Source organism: Podarcis bocagei (assembly GCF_964188305.1).
Source record: "Podarcis bocagei genome assembly, chromosome: 6".
NCBI classification, from domain to species: Eukaryota; Metazoa; Chordata; class Lepidosauria; order Squamata; family Lacertidae; genus Podarcis; species Podarcis bocagei.
Window position 1 is genome coordinate 47,902,306 of NC_138130.1, and position 27,067 is coordinate 47,929,372.

The window sequence follows — 27,067 nt, forward strand, 5'->3', positions numbered from 1 at the left end:
CACAGTGCCACCCGCGTCCCTATGTAATTAATAAACAGTAATAAATTATGAAACAGGATGCAACCAACCAACCAACCATATCATTTAGGTTTATAAAATGCTTCAAAGTTACATACACACGAAATGTTTTTATGAAAGTTGCAAAAATGTTGAAATGAAATTACTAGGCTCTTGTAAGAATGTTTAAAGAATTAGGTAAAAAGGTAATGGTTATGAGAAGCTGGTAAAAATAAGATTTAAATTTTAAGTTTTAAGGTTTTATATAAGATAAGATGAAAATAGAGCAAGGTAATGTAATGACAGAATATTATGAATTATGGAAAGGATTTGCTGTGACAATTATTAATCAAGATACAAGAGATGGGAGGAGGAGGAGGTCATGGAAAGAAGGTAAAGAAAGTGGAGAATTGGAAAATGATGGTTTTATTTTTTCTTTTTTATTCCTGTTTTTGTCTTTTTTTCTGTAATTTTGTCTTTTTCTTTTATTTGTGATCTTAAAAATTCTTTTCTCAATAAATATCATTCAAAAAAAAAAAAGTTACATACGCACACTCTTTGTAAATCACAATCCAGTTTCCTCTTTGGTTCACATACTTTCCCCCAGCCTTTCTTTGTTAACAGCATCCTTGTGTCATATATGCTAAAACTTGCAAGTGTCCCTGCTGAACCACTACGAGGGGTAGCCAGCCAACATTTATTCTAGTGCTGTTTTGATAGAACAGAAGGAAAGTATGCACCAAGTATGGTAGTGACACCAGTTTCAGAAAAGTAGTCAGAGCTCTTTTTCAGCACAAAAGGATCTCTAAATTAACATTTGAAACCAATGCTAAATACATAGGGTGAAATCCATAAGATCAGGCCAAAGGCCATGCTGTTCTCACAGTGGCCAACCAGATGCTTATGCGAAGCCCAGAGACAGGACCCGAGTGCAACAGCACTCTCCCTGCTCCTGGCTTTCAGAGCATTCTGCCCCCAACAATAAAGAACATACCTATCAGATGCAGATAGGTAGCCGTGTTGGTCTGCCATAGTCAAAATAAAAAAAAAAATCCTTCCAGTAGCACCTTAAAGACCAACTAAGTTAGTTCTTGGTATGAGCTTTTGTGTGCATGCACACTTCTTCAGATACCTATCAGAGTTAGTAGTCACTGATAGCCTTGTCCCCAATAAATTTGTCTAATCCCCTTTTAAAGTCACCCCTAAGCCATTGCTATTTCTTGAGAAAGAAAATTCAAGAGTTTACATGTTGTGTGAAGAAGTACTTTCTCTCTCCTGAATCTGCCAACATTCAGCTTCACTGAATGTCTCCTGAGATATTATACTGTGCAAGGCTGACTGAAATGAATGGGAGCTGTTCAGTAACACACTGTGATCTCACATGGCTAGCACACACTTCAGTAGGGCCTGTGGAGGAGAATTTTATTGGGGATTGTGCCTAAAAAGTGTTAGGTACAGTAGCTTGAGGAGTTGTTTTAACATAATAGAATATGACAAAGAAAGCTTGATCTCAACACATCAAGAAAAGACTAGAAGATATTTTTAGAACAGAAAATACCCTATTAAGTGCTCTAGCAATCATTTGCTTAATTCATCCAAAAGACACAGAGTATAGATAAGGCAGGCACCTTTTATTTTTATTTTTTTAGTTAAAACAAACTGTACCTATTTTAAAACCAATACCAGCATAATTTCTAGTGCAATCTTGCCATAAGATATATTGATGAGCGTTCATTTTCTCAGCACAACTTAGATTCAGCTGCATTTTTTAAAACCCAGAAATACAATTGCGAATAAAGCCTAGTCTCTGTAACAGCATCAGAAGTTTACTATAAAAAAGAGTGAAAGGTAGATTGTACCTTTGTCTTTATTTTCTGGCCAAACCCTTTACTAGTAGTTGTTTCAGAAAAATGCATTCATCTATATTCTATAGTATTTCCACCATCTGTAAAATGTTCTCTCTTCATTATTATCTTTTACTGCTTCAGGAAAAAGATGAAAATAGCTTGCACCCAGAAAAAGAGCAAATTTTGAATCCAGAGCTGTGAGAGAACTTCACATAGTATTTTAGTTCTGTTGCTGTAGATATGTGCGTTCATTTAAAGAGTACAGAGATATCTTTGTTCACGCTATGACAATATGGAATATAAACATGGTATTTGCTTAAATATGCAACTTTCTTAATGAAAAACAGCTAGACCTTTGGTGCTTTACATATTATAATATTAAAGTAATTCAAAGCAAAACTATTGCAATGATAAAAAAAATCTAAACATAAACTGCAACTGAAACCAGCTTGTTGCAGTGCTGACAAAAGGCAAAAATGCTTAATGCAACAGTATAGCTTCAAGTTCTACTAGGTATATAAATAACTGCAAAACAATGTAACTTTTTATGCAAAAATAGAATCCTATATACTAAACACATTTGCAAAGGTACTTAATATTTGCTTGAGTGGTTCTTCAAGTTATTAGGATTACCCACTTGACTGAAGTGGAGAATTTTCTAATTTAGGTAGATCTAGGAAGCAAGAAGCATACTGTTGATTCCCTGCAAGTTTACTCAGAAGTAAGTTCCACTCTCTTCAATGCAATTTTCTCTCAAATAAGCATAGGATTGCAGAATTATTTTAACTAATAACATAAATAGCAAGGATTTATGGTCTAACTCTATGAACACTACTAGGAAGTAAGGACTGTAGCCAGTTAATTATTCTGTAAGTCACATACCTACAGCCTAAGTGCACCTTAAGACACAGACAAGTCCCCACTTCAAATTATTCTATTTCCAAGTGCTACATATGAAACCTTACTTTTATATAGATTGAAATGAGCAAGCACAACTCTCTTCAAGAATCTAAAGAGCCAAAGGCTGGTCCTGCCTGGGAGATATGCAATAAAATGGTATCATGAGAGAATTGCTAAACTTTTAATGTCCTAATCTAAAGTATTTGCACATGTATTATCTGCACATTATTTTAATGCTTTTGGTTTGTGATTTTGTGCTGATGCACCAAATATTTGTTAATGCACCAATAACTGAACCAAATGTTGAAGAATGTTTTAATACAATTTCCCTACTTCGACGAATGTGCCTTAAGAATTGTGCCACAGTCTAAGCACAGCCTTACAGCATGAAAAATACATTCTTTTGCTGAACATTCATACCCTGTTTGAGAAAAGTAGGTACTTTGGCTTTATAAATTTTGTGCCTAAAACATGAAAATATTCTTTTACAACTTGTTGGGTTTTTCTGCTTCCTCCCCCCCCCTCACTGCTTTATTTATTATGCATTATAAATCACAAACACTAATAGTCTAAGCAACAGTGGATTTCAAACTTACAGCTTTCAGGGAACTTTTTTCACCTGCTCTGGGACCTATTCATGCTGGAATTATGTTCTGGGTTGTGCACATGAGACTATGTGGTAGCTGTTGCACTGCATCAAATGAGTGTGTGCATTACAGCAAACAACACGCTCTCACAACTCTAGTTTTCAGGGGGCAGAGATCGACCATTATACTGAAGCAGAACAGATGGGAGTGCAAGGATTCCTTGGAACACAGGTTTAAAACCACTATTCTAAGGTATCAACTTCCATAGCTCAGAACCAATTACGTGTGTGTACGTGTGTGTGTGTGTGTGTGTGTGTGTGTGTGTGTGTGTGTGTGTTACAAATAATATTCTCTTCCCCCTTACTGATTATATTTATATTAAGCTGCTGTGTATGAAGTGCCAGTGGTAATGTGGGGGAAAACATGCATTTTCTTATTTTTACGTAACTTTTCCATCACTTCTTGCAGGTTGCAGGGTGGGGAGCAGAGAGAACCACAGTCCTAGAATGCTCAAAACATTGTCCTTTTCCTTTTACAGCTGGTCTCTAGCAAGCTGCCAGCTGGCTAAGCCGAACGATTACACTTTACTATAATATATACTATAATATAATATATATTGTGCAGAGACTTTTTTTAATAGCACATTTCCTGCTCTCTCTTTAGTGAATAAATATAGTTTTATTTAATCATTCTTACAATGTACTATAAGAAATTTGATAGTTTTGTTCTTAAAGGCTTTGGCATAACTTAGTGTGATTTGTCCAGTTTGCTACAGAATAATGGCTACAGCAAAGACATTGACGATGCAGTTCATAGTTCGGTTTTCCCATCGAACTGTGCAGGTACCTATAGTGGATTTAAGAAGAGAAAGTGGTCAAGTTCTATAGTGATTCTTAAGAGGACAACCGAATAACCCGAACTCATTTACAAAAGATAATCCCTAGAGGCTGTCAGACATTGCTTTTGGTGACAGATCTGGGCCACAACCCTAAACATGCTTACAAAGAAGTAGATCTCTGTGAACTCTGCAGAACATACTTCTGGATAATCATTTTCATGCTCTTCGTCCCAACGCTTGCACAATAATGCATATTAGGAGTCAGAAACTCAGAAAAATCCTTCACAGATGGTCACTGGGGTCAAATAGAATTAAATCACACTACAGCATGGATTCAGTTTGTCAACAGGACTTTGATGGTGGGCACGTGATCTAGTCCAAGTTGCCATTCCTGTAGTTGACTAAGAACCTACAGCACTTTGAAAATCAAACTTTTTGCCAATGATAATGAACAGGGCTGCTCTTATAAGGCCACAGGCAGCCCCCTGATTCTCTCCAGCTACTTCTACTGCAAAAAATAAAAGCCCTCGGGTGATCAACTCAGGCACAATGACGTGTTTTTCCTTTGTGCTGGTGGCTACTGCTACCCCAGGCATAAAGCTATGGCCAGCTCAGTGCACTAAAACTGTATGCGTCATTGCTAGGGTTCTTTTTACATTTTTTGCTAAGCTGCATTGAATGTGATTTTTCTTAGAAAGTAAGGACAGTGCCAGTGTTGGTGCACATTTCAGCGTTTTCCTGCCAGTACTCAGCATAGTAGAAAATGAATACAGTGGTACCTCGGGTTACAGACGCTTCAGGTTACATACGCTGCTAACCCAGAAATAGTACCTCGGGTTAAGAACTTTGCTTCAGGATGAGAACAGAAATCGTGCTCTGGCGGCGCAGCAGCAGCAGGAGGCCCCATTAGCTAAAGTGGTGCTTCAGGTTAAGAACAGTTTCAGGTTAAGAACGGACCTCCAGAACAAATTAAGTACTTAACCCGAGGTACCACTGTACAAGTCTGTAGTGTAATATATTTAATCAAGTAACTTACTGAGCACAAAACAAAAAAGAATATAAAGTTACAACAATATGAACATTCTTTCTTCGTTACAGCTTCAAGTCATATCGGTCACTGAAGTACTGGCATATATGATTACTTGGTGATTTGTTTTTTTTAACCTTGTTAAGCTTAGTTCTTCTCTTTCAATTGTATAACTATGAATTTGGAACAGTCATGCTGAGGAGTGAAGTCTGCCAGAGCTGTTCAGTGCTTTGAACGATGTCTGCCCTCATGAACTAGCACCACCTATCCAGGAGACTAGTCTCTTATCTTTCATGATGCCTGGCAGTAAGACGGATTTGATCCAGAGAGTGAATGAAGTTCAAATACTACTCAAACTTAGGCATCAATAACGATTCTGTGTCAGATTTAAACTCATCTAAAGAAACAGTCCTTGGCCTTCTGCCAAAGCATTTTTCCATGCAACCAAAAGCGATTGGTCAACCCTTTTCATTTTGGCCTGGCCTTATCAGCAGGTTTATATCTCTTTCTCATTTGGGGACCTGGGTAAAGAAAGTGGGTAACATATAGTTTGGGTGAAATGATCCTAATTTCAGGAAGTACCTATTATATACCTATTATATCCTGGGGGCTATATGTGGGCTGCCAATTCAAACCGCTTTTCAACTGCAGCATAATGTTTCGCAACAATAAGTGAAAAGTCATTTTTTTCATGAAGTAGTTTGCTTCAATTCTGCAGGCAGGCACTTACCATCAGTTGTGGTATCCCAAAAACATGAGCTTGCTGTATGCAGACCAGCTCCACACTTCTGCATCACTGCACAGGTAACTGAAGACAGAACAAAATCCCATGTTTATCAATAAAGTAGATTAATCAATCAGACTTCACTAGTCTTTTATACAACTGAAAAGACTAAGTGGCGGTTAAAGTATGAATTAAAATCCCCTGCCTTTTCCCAAAAACAAATAATTATATTATATTATAATTTATAATATAATTATAATATTTAGGTTGCCACAAAAGCGTGATCCTTTTTCTTTAAATTTCCTTTATTTAAGAAAGCAGTGAGACATAATCCTCCTCAAAATGGTGGACTGCTTCCTGAACAGCCCTGATATTCTAGGCTTATGAAGTCTGTTGAAAATGCCTGGCTAATTTTCTGATGCAGATAATCAACAGCAGATGACCAATAAATGCCACGGGAATCTGAAAATAGAGCCCTCGCCAACCCGCCACATCCCATATTATTATAGTAAAATGCATAATAAATTGGAGCAAAATTGCCTTCAATGCTCTCACGAAGGTAGGTGGGGTGCAGCACATAGAACCTTATCTGCCTCATTCTACTAACAAAAGTATATAGGATCGCGGATGCCACTTTGGTCTAAACCACTGAGCCTAGGGCTTGCCGATCAGAAGGTCGGAGGTTCGAATCCCCGCGATGGGGTGAGCTCCCGTTGCTCAGTCCCAGCTCCTGCCAACCTAGCAGTTTGAAAGCACGTCAAAGTGCAAGTAGATAAATAGGTACTGCTCCGGCGGGAAGGTAAACAGCATTTCCGTGCGCTGCTCTGGTTTCGCCAGAAGCAGCTTAGACATGCTGGGCACATGACCCAGAAAAACTGTCTGCGGACAAACACCAGCTCCCTTGGCCAGTAAAGCGAGATGAGGGTCACAACCTCAGAGTCGTCTGTGACTGGAATTAACTGTCAGGGGTCCTTTACTAACAAAAGTAGGCCTGAAATCATTTTCTCCTCATTAATTGGAAAATTAATATTAACTGCATATATGCACAGAATCTTACCAATGTACTTGTACGTTTTCCCCAGCTTTACCAGTTGTGTTAAAGATTGTTCTACTATAGCTGCAGTCCATTGATTGACATTGTCGTGATTGTAATCTGCCTTGCCCAGAACACCTTCTATGCACTAAAAAGGAATAAAATGCTTTTTAAAAATCTGATTAAATACGAATATTAAAAATAGATTGGAGTATAAACATATATACTTTTAAGCCAGCCCCACTTTGTTATGTAAAGGAACTCAAATGTCAGAAAGATATTCTCATTTGCCTTTTTTCCTAGGCTAGAGCTCCTAAATGAAGGCACATAAATCAGTAACTGAACTTTTTATACCATTCCTATCTCGGTGGTAAGAGTCACGTAACAAACATGCAGAATCCAGAAGAGCGTTTTAATAATCTGAATTTCTTTCCCAACAGGACTAAAATATTCTGTTGAGCTGGATATATTATTGTAAATGCTACAATTCTGAGTTGCTGCAGCATTGAAATTCAGACAGGGTGGTCCTATTGCCTCAGTATAATGAGCAGCTTCTCTGCCGGGGCTAACCGTGGACCACAATCAAACAACAGTCAACATAACAACAGCTACAGAAATAAATCCAATTGACTTCAAGGACAGTGAAGCAGCTCACCTGCACAGGACTGCCATCTCAGTCACCATTACAAATTGTGTTCTACAGGGTTTTGGGTTTTTTAACAGAATTCAACAGAACACATACAGAACACTTAGCGCTACTTAACATTACAGTGGAGTGTTATAAAAGGCAGTATCCAAAATTGTATTTTCATGAATCAAAAGGGTTCCTTCCATTCATGGAATGATTCCAGTACAACAGAGGCTTCCCTCTAGCACAAGTAGGGGAAGTGATTTCCCCCTTATACCCCTTGCAATCCTATGCATGTCTATTCAGAAAAATGTCTAGTGCAATCCTATGCATGTCTATTCAGAAAAATGCCCCACTGAATTCAATTAGCTATATTCCCAATAGGAGTCTATATGACTGCAGCTCAAGAGTGCAATTAAACACAGCAAGGGAGTATGCCCCACTAAATATAGTGGGACTCAGTTTTGAATAGGCAAGACAGGATGTCTGGTGCAAGTCTTTCAGGGATACCCATTATTCCTGGAAACAGAAAACTGCAAAAATTCATTTTGTCACCAAAACACATAAATACTGTACTGTATACTAAAACGTGCAACTTACATCTTTAATAATACTGTGCGCTTCTTCAGCATTGAAGGTCATCTGTAATAATATGAGATTTATTTAATTAAATTATTATTTTAATCACCCTTCATAAAATTTAATTCTAGAGCTGCTTACGCATTTTAGAATACAAAATATAAAACAATAAAATTGCAGCTGCCACACAGGTTTTGGAAGAAATAATGAACCAAGACAGAATTTATTTATTCAAAAAGTCCACAAAACTCTCCAAAACAAGGTCCTTATATTCATAATTTTCATTTATTCTGGCGATATCACCAGCTCATGAATTTGATGCACACGGCAGCTGCATAAATGCCAAGTTACGTAAGTGTGTTATTAAAAAATCACAATCACCAGCATCCCAAATGGATTTTACAATCACACTATTTCTGGCTGTGTCCTGAAATTATGCATCAGCATCTATGTCAAAGCTAATGTATCACCTTATCCTAGTGAGCAGTATCCTCTATTACACAAGACTGACACAGGATAAAACAAAACTACATCCTAAATCAGGGGTCAGCAACCTTTTTCAGCCGTGGCCTGGTCCACCGGCCCTCAGACCATGTGGTGGGCCAGACTATATTTTTTTTTGGGGGGGGGAAATGAACGAATTCCTATGCCCCACAAATAACCCAGAAATGCATTTTAAATAAAAGCACACATTCTACTCATGTAAAAACACACTGATTGAGAAGGTGATTGGGCCAGATCCGGCCCCCGGGCCTTAGTTTGCCTACCCCTGTCCTAAATGCTTTGACATGACAGTCAGACCCTCCAAAGGTTGTAGTCAGCATAGTTCTACTTAGGGTAGACCCACTGAAATTAAATAGGCTTAAACATGGGTCTGTTCTGATTATGTTTGGCAATGGATACAACCCCAACTTTCTTTAAAAAAATACCAGGCTAAGCATGTCACAGAATCAAGGGATAACAACAAAGGGAAAGGTCTGCAGGAGAGGGGAAGTGGGAAAAGAGCAGAGGGATTGTGTGTCTGAATGCTGCCACATTAAAAAGATTCCCTGGATGCACACATAAAAACCCATCATACCAGGGAGAGCGCTACCCTTTCTCTTTTACACCATCCTTCTCTACCTGCATGAGGTTTTGTCTTCTCCTTTTTCAGTTGTGTGCAGAGGGCGGCAGGCATTCAAACACGGGATTCTTGTCTGACGTGCTCCTCTTCCCACCCCCTCCTCCATCCTCCCTTGGCCTTAACCTTGGAATCCACTGCACTCCAAAGCAAAGGGAGGCTCTTTTCACTACCCTATTTTGTTACCATCATCACCACCGTCTGCCATTATTCTGCAGTGGCCTGAATTGGGAGCGGGGGCGCGCGCGCGCAACCCTCCCCGTCCACGTGAGGACCGGCGTCGCAATGACAGCATTCTTGGGCGGACCGAGCCTCCCTCGCCTACGATCCCACAAGCGGCGCTTGTGATTGGCTGGGTGGAGACGTACACTAAATACATTTAAAAAAACAACCCTTGAGCCAGGTGACATTTTTATGCAGACCAGGCCCACCCACGTCGGAGCGAGACTAAAAAGCGCAAGCCGGCCTCTTACGAAGTCATGGTTGTTGTTGGGGGTTTTTTGCGCCCCTCTCCTCCCCCCCTCCACGCACACGCTTTAAAGCGGGTGGCAGGAACGGGAGGCGCCTCCGCCCCCGCTTGTCTGGAGTGGGGGGGGGGGTCCCTAACCTAATTACTCAAGTAGAAGCGCGCGCCACGGCCAAGCGCTGCGCCGAGGAAAAACCAGGTCACTGCTGCCCTCCGGGGCGACAGGGAGCTTGGGCTGGGGCGAGGAGGGCGCCCCGCTCCCGCTGGCCGGGGGAGGAGGGGGAAGTCCGTACTACCTCGTCGTTATGGGGGTGAAACTCTTCCATGGCCCCAGGAGCTGCGGCGGCGCGTCCCTATTCCCAGCAGTGGCGGAGGCGGCCCCGGTCCTCGCCCTGCTCCGCAGCTCCACCTTCCCTAAGCCGGAGGTGCGCAGAGAATGGCGCCACCCCCTCCTCCTCCGGCAGCTCCCTCTGCCGTCTGAAGGGAGCACTGGAGGCTCCCTCGAAGATGCCGCGGCCACGCGCCTGTCGTTGGAGCGGCTCTGCCGGCGCAAGCCAGCTTTTTTTCGCAGCGTCCGCACGACGTCGAAGCAGCAGCCCGCAGTTTTCCCCTCTTCACAGTGGCGTAGCGTGGGGGGTGCAGGGGGGGGCCGGCCGCACCGGACGGAACATCTGGGGGTTAGGGTTAGGGGGCGCAAATCCACGGGTTAGGGGGCGCAAATCCACGGGTTAGGGGGCGCAAATTACTTGCCTTGCCCCGGGTGCTGACAACCCACGCTACGCCACTGCCTCTTCACCATGGAAAATCCGATTATTTAAGGTGGCAGCCACCCGTTTGCGACAACCCCCCCCCCCCTCCGGAAACAACACTCTTGATTCTTAGTAGGGCCGAGGATCATTCGAGGATCAGAGGAGGGCAACCAAAATGGTCAAAGGCCTGGAAACGATGCCTTATGAGGAACGGCTAAGGGAGCTGGGCATGTTTAGCCTGGAGAAGAGGAGGTTAAGGGGTGATATGATAGCCATGTTCAAATATATAAAAGGATGTCACATAGAGGAGGGAGAAAGGTTGTTTTCTGCTGCTCCAGAGAAGCGGACACGGAGCAATGGAGCCAAACTACAAGAAAGAAGATTCCACCTAAACATTAGGAAGAACTTCCTGACAGTAAGAGCTGTTCGACAGTGGAATTTGCTGCCAAGGAGTGTGGTGGAGTCTCCTACCTTGGAGGTCTTTAAGCAGAGGCTTGACAACCATATGTCAGGAGTGCTCTGATGGGGTTTCCTGCTTGGCAGGGGGTTGGACTCGATGGCCCTTGTGGTCTCTTCCAACTCTATGATTCTATGATTCTATGATTCATTCTTGAATACCAGGGCTGAGTGCTGGAGTATTTGTGAAGAAAAACGTCTCCTGCCACTTTCAGGTTCAATGCGGCTTTTAAGGGCATACACGTGTACGTACATACACATACATAGACTGACGACAAAACGTTTTGGGGCAAAGGGCATAGCCTTTAGGTGGACTTCAGCCCCAACACTTTTTAGCAGGGGTGTCATAGTTGCCATATATTGCCTGTGATGTTGCTGTTAGCTGCTCTGAACCTGGTTTGCCATGGAAAAGTGACAAAGAAAAAAAGAGATGAAGATGGAGATTTGGTCCATAACTGGTGGTACATGACATCAGTCAAGCTTGAAAAAATTTACCATTTGCCCGACAATAAATGTTGGAAATGTAATGAGACTGAAGGTACATTATTTCACCTTTGGTGGACATGCCCAAGGATTAAGACATTCTGGGAGATGATTTATAACGAAATGAAAAAGGTATTCAAATATACCTTCCTGAAGAAACCAGAGGCCTTTCTCCTGGGCATGGTCGGCCAATTGGTGTTAAAGAAGGATAGAACCTTTTTTATGTATGCAACAACAGCAGCAAGAATACTCATCGCGAAGTATTGGAAGACACAAGATTTACCCACCTGGGAAGAATGGCAGATGAAGTTGATGGACTGGCGGAAATGACTGGCAGAATCCGAGACCAGGGAGAAGAATCGGTGGAAGAAGACTGGAAAAAGTTTAAAGACTATTTACAGAAATACTGTAAAATTAATGAATGTTAGAAGAATGTTGGAATGAAGTTATATGGCTTTAGTAGAAATGTTATAAGGAATTAAGTATAAATAGATTAATAGAATATTAAAGGAAAAAATAAGGTTAGAATGTGTTAAGATAATTATAGGATAGAAAACAGAGGAAGATGGAAAGGAATTGCTGAAACAATTAACAGAAGTGGAATACAAAAAGGGAGGTGTGAGGAGGTCGTGGAAATAAGTGAATGAAAGATAAGATACTGAAATTGTTTGATGTGTTTTAAACTGTTTTTGTTTTGTTTTGTTAGTTTAATGTGTTAGTGTTATGTAGTGTCTCTGTATTGTATTGTATTGTATTGTTCTTTTTTTGTAGTGTTTAAATTGTTGGAAAAGTAATAAATATTATTTTTTAAAAAAAAAAAAAGGAAAAGTGACAAAGAAAAAAAGAGATGAAGATGGAGATTTGGTCCATAACTGAGGTCTGTCCCACTCATATGACCCTTTAAGGGGCAAAGGGGCAACTTTAAATGGAAATACACTTGCCTGACTTCCATTCCCTGCTCCTTTAGGCTCCAGGCTAAAGGGATGCAAGTGGCAGTGAACTTAATTCCAATTAGACTAATTCCTAGTCTCTGCTGCGATGTTTCTTGGGGGCGCCTCTGCTCCTGCCAGTTTGGAGGGCTTGCAGGAGGCAAGGGTTGTTCTATGACGTCCCAGTATTTTTCCTTGCAGCCCAATCATACTTCTGAACAGGGAAGAAGTAGGGTGTTTCCATTTAAAGATATGGGTTTTTGAATACATGATGGGAAGGAATTACTGCAGGCTTCCCTGCAAAAATATTCTTAGTGTTTTGTATTAACTCACCCAGGGCCAAAATTTCTCCCAAGATGCCCCAATTATGAGAGTCAAAGATCATTTTTATTTCATTTATTACTTCCCACGAAACATCCCAAAGTGATTAAACATAAAACATAAAAAATAGGGTAAATGACAACAACAACAAATACAAAAAACAATTTCAAATCCAATACAGATACCGTAAAGATTGGAATAAGTCTGCATTGGCTTCCAGTGGGCAGAACCACCTTTAATCTTTCTTTCTTTCTTTGCTAAAGTGGCTTGAATCAACAAGTACTGAACCATGCACAGGGCCGGAATGCACAGGATTGAGTCATGTGTAAAGTCAATTAAAATGACTTCTTGTGTTGATAAGAAAATGGTTGTAAGAATCTCTCCTTGGTGACCAGATAGTGATTGCAAAGGACCAATGATCTTTCGTAAAAACCACAGCTAATTCTTTATCATTAGTGTTCTGTTTACAGTGGTGGCAAAAATCAGCTCCAGAGGTGTAGTGGTAAAAATAGCCATGTTATCTGACTTTGACTACATATCTCTGTGCTTGGTGCTCCCCATCACACAGAGAAAGCAAAGCCCTTAATTGCAAATGCAACAAGACAACAAAGACAACAAAAGACTTCCCAGCATCTAATAATTGTTCAACACAGATGCAATACAGAGGTTGTATTGTGAATAGTATTCTGAAACAACAGTGTTCACACCAGAAAAACTCTTAAGGCAATTAAGCAGCCTAGCAACATCCTTCAACATCAAAAATTGTCAAAGGGGCTTGGCAAAACTTAATAGTGTTTTAAACAAAGCCGTGTGGTGTAGTGGTTAAGAGCGGTAGTCATGTAATCTGGGGAACCGGGTTCGCGTCTCCGCTCCTCCACATGCAGCTGCTGGGTGACCTTGGGCCAGTCACACTTCTCTGAAGTCTCTCAGCCCCACTCACCTCACAGAGTGTTTGTTGTGGGGGAGGAAAGGAGAATGTTAGCCGCTTTGAGACTCCTGAAGGGGAGTGAAAGGCGGGGTATCAAATCCAAACTCTTCTTCTTCTTCTTCTTCTTCTTAGTTACCAATTTTCTGTTGGTATAAGGAAAAAAACAAGTATAAAATGAGAATTCCTAGATGCCAAGATCCAAGTTTGGGGCAAATACTCTTTCATGAGAGAAAACCAGCAGATATTTTAAATCACAAAATATGCAGCATGGAAATAAAGCATAGAAAAATAGGCTGTTAGACTTAAAATATGTGTCCTTTAAAGTGAGTTCCAAAGTTTCCCTCTTCCCCTAGCACAGAAAAGACCATGTGTTTGGTAAGTAAAAAATCGTTTACTTACAATTTATCCAAAGGTCAGATTCATGTGCTTTTCCATACAGCATTTAGTAAAAGTTTCAGAGACACTAAAACCTGGCTTAGTTACAGTGGTGAAAGTTCCTAAATTATTGGTATAGGTCACTCAAGAATGGTTGACGAGAGGCATACGGTTGAGCTGGAGTTACCAACTCAAACCTATTTATATGCTGAGCTTCTCAGGTAGACTGGGAGAGAATAGGCCTGATTACCTAGTTCAGGCTTCCTCAACCTCGGCCCTCCAGATGTTTTTGGCCTACAATTCCCGTGATCCCTAGCTAGCAGGACCAGTGGTCAGGGATGATGGGAATTGTAGTCTCAAAACATCTGGAGGGCCGAGGTGAGGACCTAGTTCTTCCCAAGGTGAGGGGAAGTGGACACAGCTAAGCCTGGCAGGACAACTTACTCTATGGTATTAACTCCTTCATGCATTAATTAGACTTAAGCATGTTGGTTATATGAGATATCTGACATTTTCTCAGGTCTTCATTATCCCCTCTGTTGTGATCAGATATAGAGCCACTTGTTTGCGAGAAAAGAACACTTGGCAAATGTTCTTTGAAGAAACAGGGCAACAATCAACAACAATTGTATTTAGGGACACAACAGTTTCTAAGAACATAAGAGCCCTGCTACATCAGACCTAAGGCTCATCTAGTCCAACATCATGGTCACCCAGAGGCCCATGTTAATGGAAGCCCCCAAAGAGAACATGAACACTTTCCTCTAGGGTTCCCTAGCATTATTAAGAGGCATACAGTCTCCAATAACTAGTAGCCACTGAGGGGTAATGCCTCTAGTGGGGAACATGTTGTGCCCCTTCTGGGGTAGTTTGCCCAGCTTTGGTCCATACCCTGCACTCGGTTCTCACCTGTGGCTCCTACAAGCTGTCAGCATTTGACAGCAGCCACAACCTGGGAAATGGCTTTGACTGGCCAGCAAAACCAGGTGAGGGTAACCAATGGATCTCAAACCCTCAGTGAGTAGGGGAATTTTCCTGCATGCGAAGACAAGCTCTGTCAAGAAGTTTTCTGCACATGTAGAGGGAAGTGAGGGGCAGATGGGGCTCATTAATCTGGGAGGGTGGTCCTTCAAGGAGAAGGAAAAGGCTGATCCTAAACTCCCACTACCTTGCAGGACATCTTTGGGATTGTTGTTTAGTCATTTAGTCGTGTCTGACTCTTCGTGACCCCATGGACCAGAGCACCCCAGGCACTCCTGTCTCCCACCGCCTCCCACAGTTTGGTCAGACTCATGCTGATAGCTTCGAGAACACTGTCCAACCATCTCGTCCTCTGTCATCCTCTTCTCCTTGTGCCCTCCATCTTTCCCAACATCAGGTTCTTTTCCAGGGTGTCTTCTCTTCTCATGAGGTGGCCAAAGTATTGGAACCTCAGCTTCACGACCTGTCCTTCCAGTGAGCACTCAGTGCCGATTTCCTTAAGAATGGATAGGTTTGGTCTTCTTGCAGTCCATGGGGTTCTCAAGAGTCTCCTCCAGCACCATAATACAAAAGCATCAATAAGAAAAGGCTAAGGAGTAAACCCTACACAAATCTGGAGCAGAGTTGCTAAGAAGGTTGGATAGCGACTTTTAGGGCTCCTTCTAGCAACTCCTGCAGTAAAGCTGGTGCCAAACCTATTGCTCTGCGTTCTCTTGCACCACATCAGCGAGGCTGGTGTGTGTGTGTGTCTTGTCGTCTGGTGGACAGCCCAGAAGCTCCATACAGACTGCTCAGGCTTGCATCCCGGGTGCTGCTAAGGCAGCAGTTTGACTTCACCCCCAGAGGCGCACTCCATTGACTCTGGAGACAGACGGATAACAACAACTGAGAGCCGCCTTTTCCAGGAATTCACCTGAATCCCTATTAACCATTATTTATTTCATTTACTAATTAAATTTCTACACCGCCTTTCCTCCGAGAATCGCAGGGCGGTTGACGACATAAAAGCACAAACTTGCAGTTTTGCCCGTCACTCTGCGTGTGCCAAATTTTGCCCTCCTCCTTTACAGCCAGCACTTAAGCCATCGAAACCACCACTCCCTCCCCCGCCCTTGTTCTTTCCTTCTTAGCCGAGCCTCCCCAAATCCTTGCGCGCCCCTCCGAGGTCTTGCAAGCGCGCAAGGGGCTCGCCCTTCTTTCGGAATGTCTTCTGCGCGCACACTGCCTACTGCCGCGGCGCTTCCCGAGCGGCGCCAGCAGAGGGCGCCTGAGGGGCGGCAGCCGGCGTCCGCGGGCAGCTGTGCGCCAGCCCGGGCAGGGGTCTCGCTTCTCTGCACCGAGCCTCGGCGGCGGCAGCAGCAGCAGCAGCAGAGAGACGCCCGCCGCGCTCGAGCTGGGAGGCGTCCCCAGGGCCCGGCTGCGCTCGCCGGGGGCGGGAGGCTGGCGGCGGGGATGCTCCTCCTCGTGCAGGAGCTCAGCACCAGCAGCGGCCGGGCGGGAAGCCGCAGCAGTCTCGTTTGAGACCCGCGCCCAGGCGGCGGCGAAGAGGGAGAAGTGAGGACTTGACCCGGAGGGTAAGCTCGCCTCCTGAGCGTCGGTTTCCCGCCAAAGCTGCTACCGCGGCCGGTCAGTGTCAGGCTGGCCCCTTTAGCAGCCTCGACGGGAGGGGGGCGCCCGCGGGGGAGGCAGCTGCGCCACCCCCTTCGGTTTCTCCTTCCCCCGGGGTCGAGTGAGGGGGAGAGACCTGGCCTCCCCCCCCCTCGCGCTTCCATGGTAGAGTCCGCGTGCTTCGAAGGCGAGCGGGGGAAAGGCTGGTTGCGCCAATCCCGCGCGGAGCGAAGAGGCGGGAGGAGCCGAGAAGAAGTCGGTGGACTTCACTCCCCGGCTCCGAAAAGAAGCGGAGTTTTACTTCAGGCGTTTGCGGTTCGCGTTTTGAGACGGGAGGGAGAGAGATGCTCTTAGGAAAACGAAAAAACAGGATTCTGGCAAGTGCTGGGATTTTGAGGGTGGTTTTATTTATTTTAGAAACGAGTGAAGGACGGGTCCCGAAGAAAGGCGCTCGTGTTGTTTCCCAGAAATAATTTCGCCTCAGGTTAGTGTTCCCGGGAGCTCGTGCCGGGCTCACCTGATCGAGACTTGCGCAGCTGCCAGGCTACCTGCGGGGCAATTTCGCTCCGGGTTGTGCTGGGTGGATGGAAGCGCCGGGGGAGAGAAAGCCTTGCAGGCAGAAAGTCCCAGGTGCAATTGATTCCTGTTTCCCCCCCTCCAGGTGTGGCTGGGGGTTGGGGAAGACTCATGCCTGAAACTCTGAAGAGCTGGTGCTAGTTAGAGTAGGATAATACTGAATAAGGCAGCTTTCCTATATTGGGGTGTGTGTGTGTGTGGAGCAGGTGATCCTTCCCTTTTGTATAATTAAGCTGTTTGTTTTTTTTTAAAAAAGCATTTATTATTATTAAAAATATTTTATACTAGCAATTACATTAAAGCAAAATGCAATGTAACATAGAGTATGCAGAGAAATAGGGTTGCATTTGTTAAATTGTCTACTGAAAATCCTAGACAAAACTCAAGAGACAAGTTATATACAGTACCAGTTTTCAGGTTCTACAAATAAGGTTTGGGATGGTAGCCAAGGGTTAGTTTCCACTAAGCCAGCTGCGATGTCCAGTCCACACCATGGCAGTGCAAGAACATCAGTTGAATTTACCAATGTAAGTATTGTCTGATGAAGAGGAGTCATATAACTCAGGATTTATGTAGGCTCTTAAAAAAAAAATCTGAGATTAATTCTGCAAGTTTTAACAGGGTTTCCATATTTTTATGGCTGCCCCATCAACTCAGGATATTTAACACTGCTGTTTTGTGATACAACCACAAAATGTGGGAGAAGTTCAAAATTTAGCCAGTAAGGTTTTTGGTTCAAGAAAATATATTACAAAAATTAAGAGAATGACAAGTTTTTCAAGGTGCCACAGGATAACCCCCAGAAAAAAAATGGCTATTCTCCCTTAATTTGTATAATACAGTGGTACCTCAGGTTACAGACACTTCAGGTTACAGACTCCGCTAACCCAGAAATAGTACCTCGGGTTAAGAACTTTGCTTCAGGATGAGAACAGCAGTGGGAGGCCCCATTAGCTAAAGTGGTGCTTCAGGTTAAGAACAGTTTCAGGTTAAGAACGGACCTCCAGAACAAATTAAGTTCTTAACCCGAGGTACCACTGTAACTGTTTATAGGCCAGGAACCAAAACAGTATTTCAGGTGTGCCTAGGGTTCTTGGTATGTCTTGTACAATTTTAGCTTTCACTGTTACTCCCCACCCCCCATATCATATCCAAATTTGTGGAACTCTCCTCTGGTTCAAAAGAGATTTGCTGCACAGCACCGGTGTGTGTGGAAGGGAGGGATCATGTCCAAACCTTTCTTGGCTCATGTACCTATTCATGTGGTGGTTGTTAGATCTATGATAGAACTATTTAGTTCAGCTGTTCCTGTGGCAGAGCCATTAGGAAAGCACCATGTAATTGCACTTGCAGATCAAGGCAGTGATTTGAACAGGGATTTGGGAGGAACAATTAAACTCGCTACACATTACTGCCTACTTGTCCACTGTCATGTGCTCCCACCGCTGGTCTATGAAGTTGAGTACACATTATTTTAGACACGATCCATCTGTATCCCTTAGCTTTCTGAGAAAGGCTCTTTTGATGTGCTTCCCCTCAAACCAGTGGAAGCTGTAGTTAAACTGATGTGTGTATATTTCAGGCTGACATTGACCCATGCACAAATAAACTGGAGTTCACTGTGGAGAAACAAATTGGACGTGGTATGAAGATACCCCTGTCTCCTCTATGGTGTGTACAACAGTGTTTAAAAAGCAACTTGAAACCCGGTGGGGGACCTCACTGAGTTTCAAGTCATAGACTTAGTTGAAAGGAAATTACAGTAACAGTCTAATTCTGTGCATCCTGGCTAGGAAGTGTCCCTCTGTAATCAGCGGGGCTTAATGCTGTGTCAGTGTTACAGCCTAAACTGCGACCTAAATTGCAGTGTTGCAGACAGAATTGCAGCCTAAAGCATATTATTTGTGTGGGTTCAACAACTGACTTGTATTCCTGTGAGTAACTTGCTCAGTTTTCCCCCCTCAGTGTAGAGTAGGTGGGGTTCTAACTGAATGGATATTGGTTTTTGATAACAGATTATCTTTTAATGTCTAGCTGTAGTTCCTATTTGTTGGTTTGCCTATTTGCTTCTAACATATTCCAGTCTGGTGTTGGCTTTTTGTGGACTTATGTTGTGAAACAGTGTTAAGTTCTCATTACCTTACCTACTTTAATTCCTGTTTTCATGCAGATGAAGATCCAAGGTTAGATTTGGGCCCTGTATTTGCAAGCCTGGATGAGCTATCACTGGCGGAGGAAGAGGAGTGTGGGGGGAGTGCATTGCCCCCAGTAGTGTGATCCCAGTGGGGTGCCATCACGGCTGCTTCCTCTGCCTGCACTGGGTGCCATGCCCCTGCAGGCGGTGTGCCATGCCCCCAGGACACACGCACACCCCTGTGGGTGGCGCACCATGCCCCCACCTGCTCTCTGCCCCCCAGTGCCAGAGCATGAAGCTCCGCCACTGTGAGCTATCAGTATGGTGTGACAATAGTGAGGAAACATATTGGCTGTAACTGAGAGTCAAGTCTTTTCCCTATGGCTAGACACTTAAGCTTCAGTTAGACAAAGTATTTGGATCCTGAATAAGCATGTTCCATCAGAAGTAGCAATGATGTACCTTTCAGGCATATACCCTCTGCTTTTGTCTAGCAAAATGCCCACCATTATAATGGCAGGAATGTATGAGAGAGTAGAGGGAAGTCTTCTACTGTAACACAAAGAAGGAGCAGGAAAATATTGCAGTGGCCTCTGCAGGCTGAGGTGGAGTTTATTCAGTGCACTTTTGTTGTATCCCCTCTTCAGAATTTCTGTTAATGAGTGACACACATGCTATAACTTCATTTGCATGTAGCACTCATCCGAATCATGGCTTAGTACCAAGGACCAAATGTGCAAATATCCTGTTGAGAATATTGTGGCCACCTAGCTCCTTCTGTGGCTATTTTGCTGCTGTGCTGGACTAAGCCATGGTTTGATTTAGCCTGTCATCTGAACCTGGACTTGTGGTCTAACTCTCAGGCAAACCACCGGCTGCAAACCATAGGGCAACCTTGGTTAGCTCACAAGCCCATGTTCAGACAACACACCGACTTGTGATTTACCACAGTAGAGCAGTGGAATGACTGCAGGAGGAGCAAAGTGGCTGTGAGCTAACTGGGAATCTGCACATTCGCTAATTTGTGCTAAGTTATAGTTTGCCTTAGTATGACATGTGAACCTGTGTCAGCAGTAGAAATCAGGGTTTGCTCTCATAGCAATGGTTGGAAGGGCAACACCTTTTATTTCCCTATTGGGGTGAATAACAAGCACTTGTTTACATGGGAGAGATAAAGGACTGCACTTGGGATTACGGTTCAGATGGCTGCTCAGCCTAACCTGTGCCTCTAATCTCAGTCATCAAGATTCAGACCTGCTACTTCATCTGCATAGCTCCTCTTGGTTCTGTTTCTTGAGGCGCTTCCAGACTGCCACTGTTCTGAAGTGGGGATTCAGTCACATACTGGCAAATTCAGGTTGCACAATTATAGTTGTTTGGGAGGTCCTGAGCAGCAAACTCATGTCACTCAGAGAGGACTTTTTATGATAAAGTAAGTGAGGTGAAAGTGCACTGGAAAGTGAGAGAAATAACACCTGTTTTGACATAACACCATCTAATCTCCCCACAAACAAATCAGAACAAGCTCTCTTTAAACTGCTGTTGTCTAACCTCCCTATCAAGTCAAGATGAATAAACAGGTTTTCTGGAAGCGCCCTTGGTCTCACTAAAATGTTATCTATGTGTAATATAGTTTTAGACAGAGAACATCTCGTCTCCTATTCGTTAGCATTCTTAAACTAATCCCAGACAGATCATTCTTCTGATTAGTTTAAGAATGCTAACCCTTCATGCCTGGCTGCTTCCAGACTACTTTGGATTCAGTATATGTAGCCAAAATGTATCCATTTATAGTACCTGCATAATAAAGAGCATTCTTTACCCTTTCAGTACATTGCTGCAATATGGAATAAAAATGCAACTTTTGCAATAAATTGTACATTGGGAGTTGGCAAGTGTTTCCTGAAATTGCTTAAGCAAGTTTTTAAACTCATGGTTTTGGAAGAAGGCAGGAAGAAGGTAGATAACTGAAAAGTAGTTTATTTACAAAGCATGTCTTAAAAAATATATCTGCAGCAATGTCCATTCCTGCTTGAAATGTCTTGAACAGAGGAGTCAGAGAACTGCAGTCCACAGAGTGATGTAAGCAAGAGAGTATGAGTCATGGTGTCTGAAAAGGAAGCCGATAAACCTCTTCATCGGTGGACACTGAACAAATTCAAAGCTTGTATAAGCAAGGCGGAGATCTGATTAAGTTTCACTTGATGACGACAGATCTGACTCTGGTCTTCAGCACGCAGTATATCTAGGATGACATTCACAAAGTTTACTAAGGAATTAAACTTTAGTGCAAAAGAAAGGAGCTGCAACCTAAACTCATATTGGATTTTACAGCAGTTATGGAGGGGGGGAATGCAGAACGTTAGAAATATTTTTCTAGTAGAGTTCAAGAGTCAGATGCTATTAGAAAAAGGATGATAATCAAGTAAGGAATTCAGGAGTGTCCTGGCTGCTTTCTAGTCTAGATGGATTCTACATTCTGCTGTGGGTGAGGGTGAGTGTGGTTACTCGATATGCACTTGAAAACCCTCCCCTTAATTAGGTTGTCCACTCCTCTTCCTTCCTGCAGGTGTCCCAGGTGGTGATTGTGATCTTGATATACACCACTCACAATGTCATTGGACAGGTGTGGTGTCCACCCCACCACCCATTGTTAGGTAACACAAAATCAATCTGCTATGAGCTCTTGTTTTTGGAATGAAACCAATTTCTGAGGAAGTGCTTTCAACAATAGAAACATGCAATAGGAAACAATTAATTTCCAATGATTCTAGGCAAAAATGTTGTGTGTATGTAGCCCAAGGCTGCATGTACATCATACATTTAAAACATATTTTCCCCAAAGTGGCAGTGGAACTGTAGTTTACTACCACTTATAGAGCAACAATCCCAAGCCTTAACAGACTACAGTTTCAAGGTTTCTTTTGAGGGAGGGACAATGGCTTTAAATGTATGGTGTGTACACAGCCTCACAAGGGTGGAGAACAGAAAGGTAAATAGGGAAATGCTCACTTTCAGTTACATTCTCCTAATACATATTGCTCCTCAGTAGTCTTTGCTTTCATGAGAATTCTGTGGAAAGAGCTGGGAGAGCTGCAATTTAGGGAGTGATGTCAGCAGAGAGCATGAGTCATCAGTTTTGATTTAGGAGGAAGGTTACATTCATTGGAACTTAAGAAGCTGCCTAATGCAGAGTCAGGCCACTGGTCCATAGAATAATAGAATCATAGATTTGCAGAGTTGGAAGGGACCACAAGGCTCATCTAGTCCATCTCCCTGCAATGCAGGAATCATTTTGCTCAACGTGGGGCTTGAACCCACAACCCTGAGATTGTACACTGGGCAGCAGTGGTTCTTCAGGATTTCAGAAAGTGGGTATTTTCAGCCCTACCTGGAGTTGCTGAGGATTGAACCTGGGACTTTCTGCATGCAAAGCATATGCTCTCCTATTGAGCTTCTTATTGTTGGTTTCCGGAGAAATTGAGAGCTGGTGCAAGCAAGGTGCCGTTATCACAGTACTGAGTTTCACTTAACGATGGTAGACTTGACCTGATTGTGGCTCTTCTAGTAGTTTTCTTTTTCACATTGCACATTGCAGTTTGTAAAGTGAAAATGCAAAGAACAGGTGCAGCCAGGATCATCTGGACCTTTGGTAATGCTCTCTCTCTCTCTCTCTCTCTCTCTCTCTCTCTCTCTCTGTGTGTGTGTGTGTGTGTGTGTGTGTGTGTAAGGGAATGGATGTGCTTAACCTTCTTACCACCTGACATTTCTCTGCTTCAACTCATCTCAAGCCGCTGTGGAACTCTTGCACTCAGTAGTGTTCAACATATAGTTAATATCAGTTACTGCTAAGATGGTTTCTGTCCTTAGGTTTACAATCTAAAAGGGCATGACGCATGAGAAAAATATGAATGGGAAGGAGGAGGGAAAAGCAAATCCATGTGCAGGTTCTTAAATTACAGTTGTTGTTGTTGTTGTTGTTGTTGTTGTTGTTATAATACTTTTATATAGTTCTGTCTATGCAGAGTCTGGATGTCTTGGAGGGCATCAATTTCCCACTGATGTCACTAGCAGATATGACTGCCTTGCCCTTGATAGAGAGCAGTTCCTCTCCAGAAGCATTTTTTCACCCCACCCCAATCAGATCTGGCAGGAGAGCTGACAACAATGTCCAAGCTAGAAGGACAGGGCTGCTCCTGCCACACAGTTCTTTCCTCAGACAGAATTTGTGACCAAGTCCAAAATTACAAGTCTGTAGAAGATCTGCAGTTTTTAACCAATATGGGATTGGCTTTTCAGGATCTGGGACATCATTCTCATGGATGAAATTTATGTGGGAAGTTCAAAGCTTCACAGATAGTATGTCCTCTGAAGTTTATTTCAAGCATTGGTTTCTGGTTCATAATTGGTTTCTGCTATTTATTTGGAATAGCATTCTGGTGTTGCTAAGAAACTAATTTACTCATAAATATTCATTTGTGACAAAGTATTCGGACAAATTACCAGACATTTGGTAATTTTTTTATTGGAAAATACCCATTTCCTAGGAGAATCCTGGGCATAGTCTCATGGTTAGTGATCATAGCGGGGCACAGTAACTTTATCTGTTAAATTGTCTTATCTGATAGTGGGCCTTTTCTATACATGGATAGTTTTAACACTTCCATTTCACTGAATGCCTCTAATATGGGAACTGACCAGAATGGTAACAAATGCAGCAATTATTATTGTTGGGAGGAGGCAGATTAGAATAGATTGACCATAGCATCTAGTCATGCCCTGAAGTACTATGCCAGAGGACTGTTTCAGCAAGCGTTTCATGGTCAGATTCTTATACTGTGTGTGAAAAGCATAGAGGCTCTGTTAGAAAAGGGAGAGCTTATATAGGCCTGCTGGGTATGACATTTTACAGAATTGGGTTTTGTACATATATCTATTACTAGCCCATGTTCAAAAGGGAATAAACTACCAACAATAGCATGTTTGAGGACTCTGATTTTGATGGGTATTAGAAGAGTTATTAAACTACAGATCAAATACCCAGAAACGTCAGCTGGAGGATCGTTCTATTTGAAAAGTTGTCCATCTGTCATACAGATTTTTGTGCAGTTTTACCACTAGCACTTGCAGTGTGACAGAACTCTTCATTCTGACACAATTCAGTAAGCTGGAGACAAGCCTCATTATTACTCTTTAAGAATAATAAACTTACTGAGACCTGACAATTCGCCAGTGAGGAGCAGGGGTTCCGAAAAAGCATTACTGAGGGAAGAGAGCTTGACTTTGCTACAGCTCATTGGCTAGTCTGGAGAACTTAGCCATGAGCCTGGGTTGGGCCAATGTGCTAAGTCAAAACCTGGCCTGGCTTGGCAAAGTATAGCAGCAAAAAGACTGGAGAGCCGCAAATTGGCATGTGAAGTCCAGGTTACAGCGGTGCCTCGCAAGACGAAATTAATTCGTTCCGCGAGTTTTGTCGTCTTGCGATTTTTTTCGTCTTGCGAAGCACGGTGTTGGGAAAGTTTTGGAAAAGCTTCAAAAATCACCAAAGTCTTTAAAAACCTCAAAAAAGGCTACCACACCGCGTTCTATGAGTTGCTCCTCGAAGTCAAGTCGCAACTATATTAACGGTGTTAAGAAAAAGGAAACAAACTTGCAAGACGTTTCCGTCTTGCGAAGCAAGCCCATAGGGAAAATCGTCTTGCGAAGCAACTCAAAAAAATAAAAACCCTTTTGTCTTGCAAGTTTTTTGTCTTGCGAGGCATTCGTCTTGCGAGGTACCACTGTATTATCTCTTGAAAACTCCATACTGAAATTAGATGCAATATTAGATTCTTGATCCTAAAACTACTGTTCCTTTCTAAGTAAAAAGAGATTCGGAAACTCTTCTTTATATTAGCAAATGGTCACAGGGTCCCTGGCTTATGATAAGCCCCAATCTTCTGAAAATTTGTGATAATTTCTTGGCAAGGTAGGGTAGGTTTGTTGCTCAGCCCTTTCCCACAGTGGGCAAGATGTTCTCTGCAGTCCCTGCAGGGACTTCGTTCTGGTGTCAAATGTTTACTTTGTTATATGAGATTTCCTCCTAATTTGAACTCAAGATGCCTCCGTAAATATGACCTCTACGTGAGCAAAACAGGGCAGATCTGTTCGGCTTTGCCTCACTGGTCTTGCAAGTTCCTCTTGGGTGGCACAGAATTGGAATCTTGTAAAGCTGTTAGACAAGTATATATAACTAACTAACTAACTAACTAACTAACTAACTAACTAACAGCAGGGCTGACTCAATACATTTTGCTGCCTAACATGAAGGACAAGACAGCATTTCCCATTCCATATAAAGCAACTGACTGAACTGGCATTGCATCTTACTCAATACTAGGTTCTTGCTGTTTTTAAACAGATCTTCCAGCTGCACAAATTCCCATCAGATACTCCACACTAAAATAAAAAAGTGGACTGAGCACAAAGCCTTATTTGCTCCTTGCACCCTGTTTTAGTGGCCACTTCTTATCTACTATACAGTGACAATTCATTTATAAATCTTCCTTAGTTCAGTAACAACAGACACAAAAACCCCCAAGGGTACTTTAAGGGTACTTACAAAGATGAGAAGAAGAAGAAGAAGAAGAAGAAGAAGAAGAAGAAGAAGAAGAAGAAGAAAAAGAAGAAGAGTAGTAGTAGTAGTAGTTTGGATTTGATATCCCGCTTTATCACTACCCTAAGGAGTCTCAAAGTGGCTAACATTCTCCTTTCCCTTCCTCCCCCACAACAAACACTCTGTGAGGTGAGTGGAGCTGAGAGACTTCAAAGAAGTGTGACTGGCCCAAGGTCACCCAGCAGCTGCATGTGGAGGAGTGGAGATGCGAACCCAGTTCCCCAGATTACGAGTCTATCGCTCCTAACCACTACACCACACTGGCTCCACACCACACTACACCACACTGGCTCATTTGTTAATGAGACAAAGCATTAACCACCTGAAGGTGAAGGTGAAGAAGAGGAGGTTCCAGCCATTTTATTTTAAGCATGAAAACAGAGAACATTCTACACACACACACACACACACACACACACACACACAATTTCCCCCCATCTCTGTTTTGTGTTTACCTGCGCATGCACGCATGCACACACACACCCCTACACCCCTTCTTCAACACTGGTGACAGGATAGTGCCCTCTACCACACCTGAATTTAGGGGGTCTAGGACAGACAGCAGAGGATACATTGCCCTGTCATCTAGCAAGAACAGATACACCTTAGGAGAGGGAGGGAGGGAGAGCTGCAGCTCCTGCCCTCCAACACCTGTTGCCTGATGCAGTTTCTATACTTTGCCTAACAGCAGAGAATAACATTTTCCAGGCAATGTACAGTAATGGTGTATAGTAGGATGTGTTGATAAAGTTCTATAGATTGGAATGAAACCAGATGGTATCTGTAAATTGAATTATCCTTTCTACCACCATTTATTTAACATTTCTTTGTCATAGAAAATTAGTGCAACAAAATTATTTGCATCACAGTGTGGTTCACTGCTAAGGCCCTGCTTGCATCTTTTGAGTGGGTTATTTCAGAGCTATAACATGTCTGAAATTGCAAAGCATAGCCCAAATGTAGCCCTTGTACTTCCCCCTTTGAAGTTTTCTCATCTAAAGGAGTGCAGCTGATTTTTGTCATGTTACCTAAACCCGATTTCTGCCATTTGGTATTGAAAAGGAAGTTGAACAGATGTGTAGCTTAATTTCTTCTTATTAATAGCCTAATCTCAAAAATTGAAACA

The 27,067-nt window shown here is 42.8% G+C and overlaps 2 protein-coding genes across 4 annotated transcripts in view; one reads left to right on the forward strand and one right to left on the reverse strand.

Annotated features, from left to right (window-relative positions):
• Positions 1–1,607: 1,607 nt before the first annotated feature.
• On the reverse strand, positions 1,608–10,214 carry DYNLT3 (dynein light chain Tctex-type 3). 2 transcript variants are annotated; one of them, XM_081197833.1, is made up of 5 exons: positions 10,043–10,214; positions 8,182–8,223; positions 6,978–7,101; positions 5,927–6,004; positions 1,608–4,177 (listed from the first exon to the last, which is right to left on the reverse strand). In XM_081197833.1, exons 1-5 carry the CDS (start codon positions 10,070–10,072, stop codon positions 4,101–4,103), a joined length of 351 nt encoding a protein of 116 aa, XP_081053959.1. In that variant the 5' UTR covers positions 10,073–10,214; the 3' UTR covers positions 1,608–4,100. The 2 variants fall into 2 exon arrangements, with proteins under 2 accessions (XP_081053959.1, XP_081053960.1); XM_081197834.1 differs by lacking the exon at positions 10,043–10,214 and adding an exon at positions 9,283–9,392.
• A 6,162-nt stretch (positions 10,215–16,376) lies between these two features.
• SYTL5 (synaptotagmin like 5) overlaps positions 16,377–27,067 on the forward strand; it is a 65,008-nt gene continuing 54,317 nt past the window's right edge. The window contains exon 1 of one of the 2 annotated variants that reach the window (XM_081197778.1): positions 16,377–16,542. The gene's annotated coding sequence lies outside the window, so the exon portion shown is untranslated. The remainder of the gene's footprint in view (positions 16,543–27,067) is intronic. The other variant, XM_081197779.1, reaches the window with a different exon arrangement.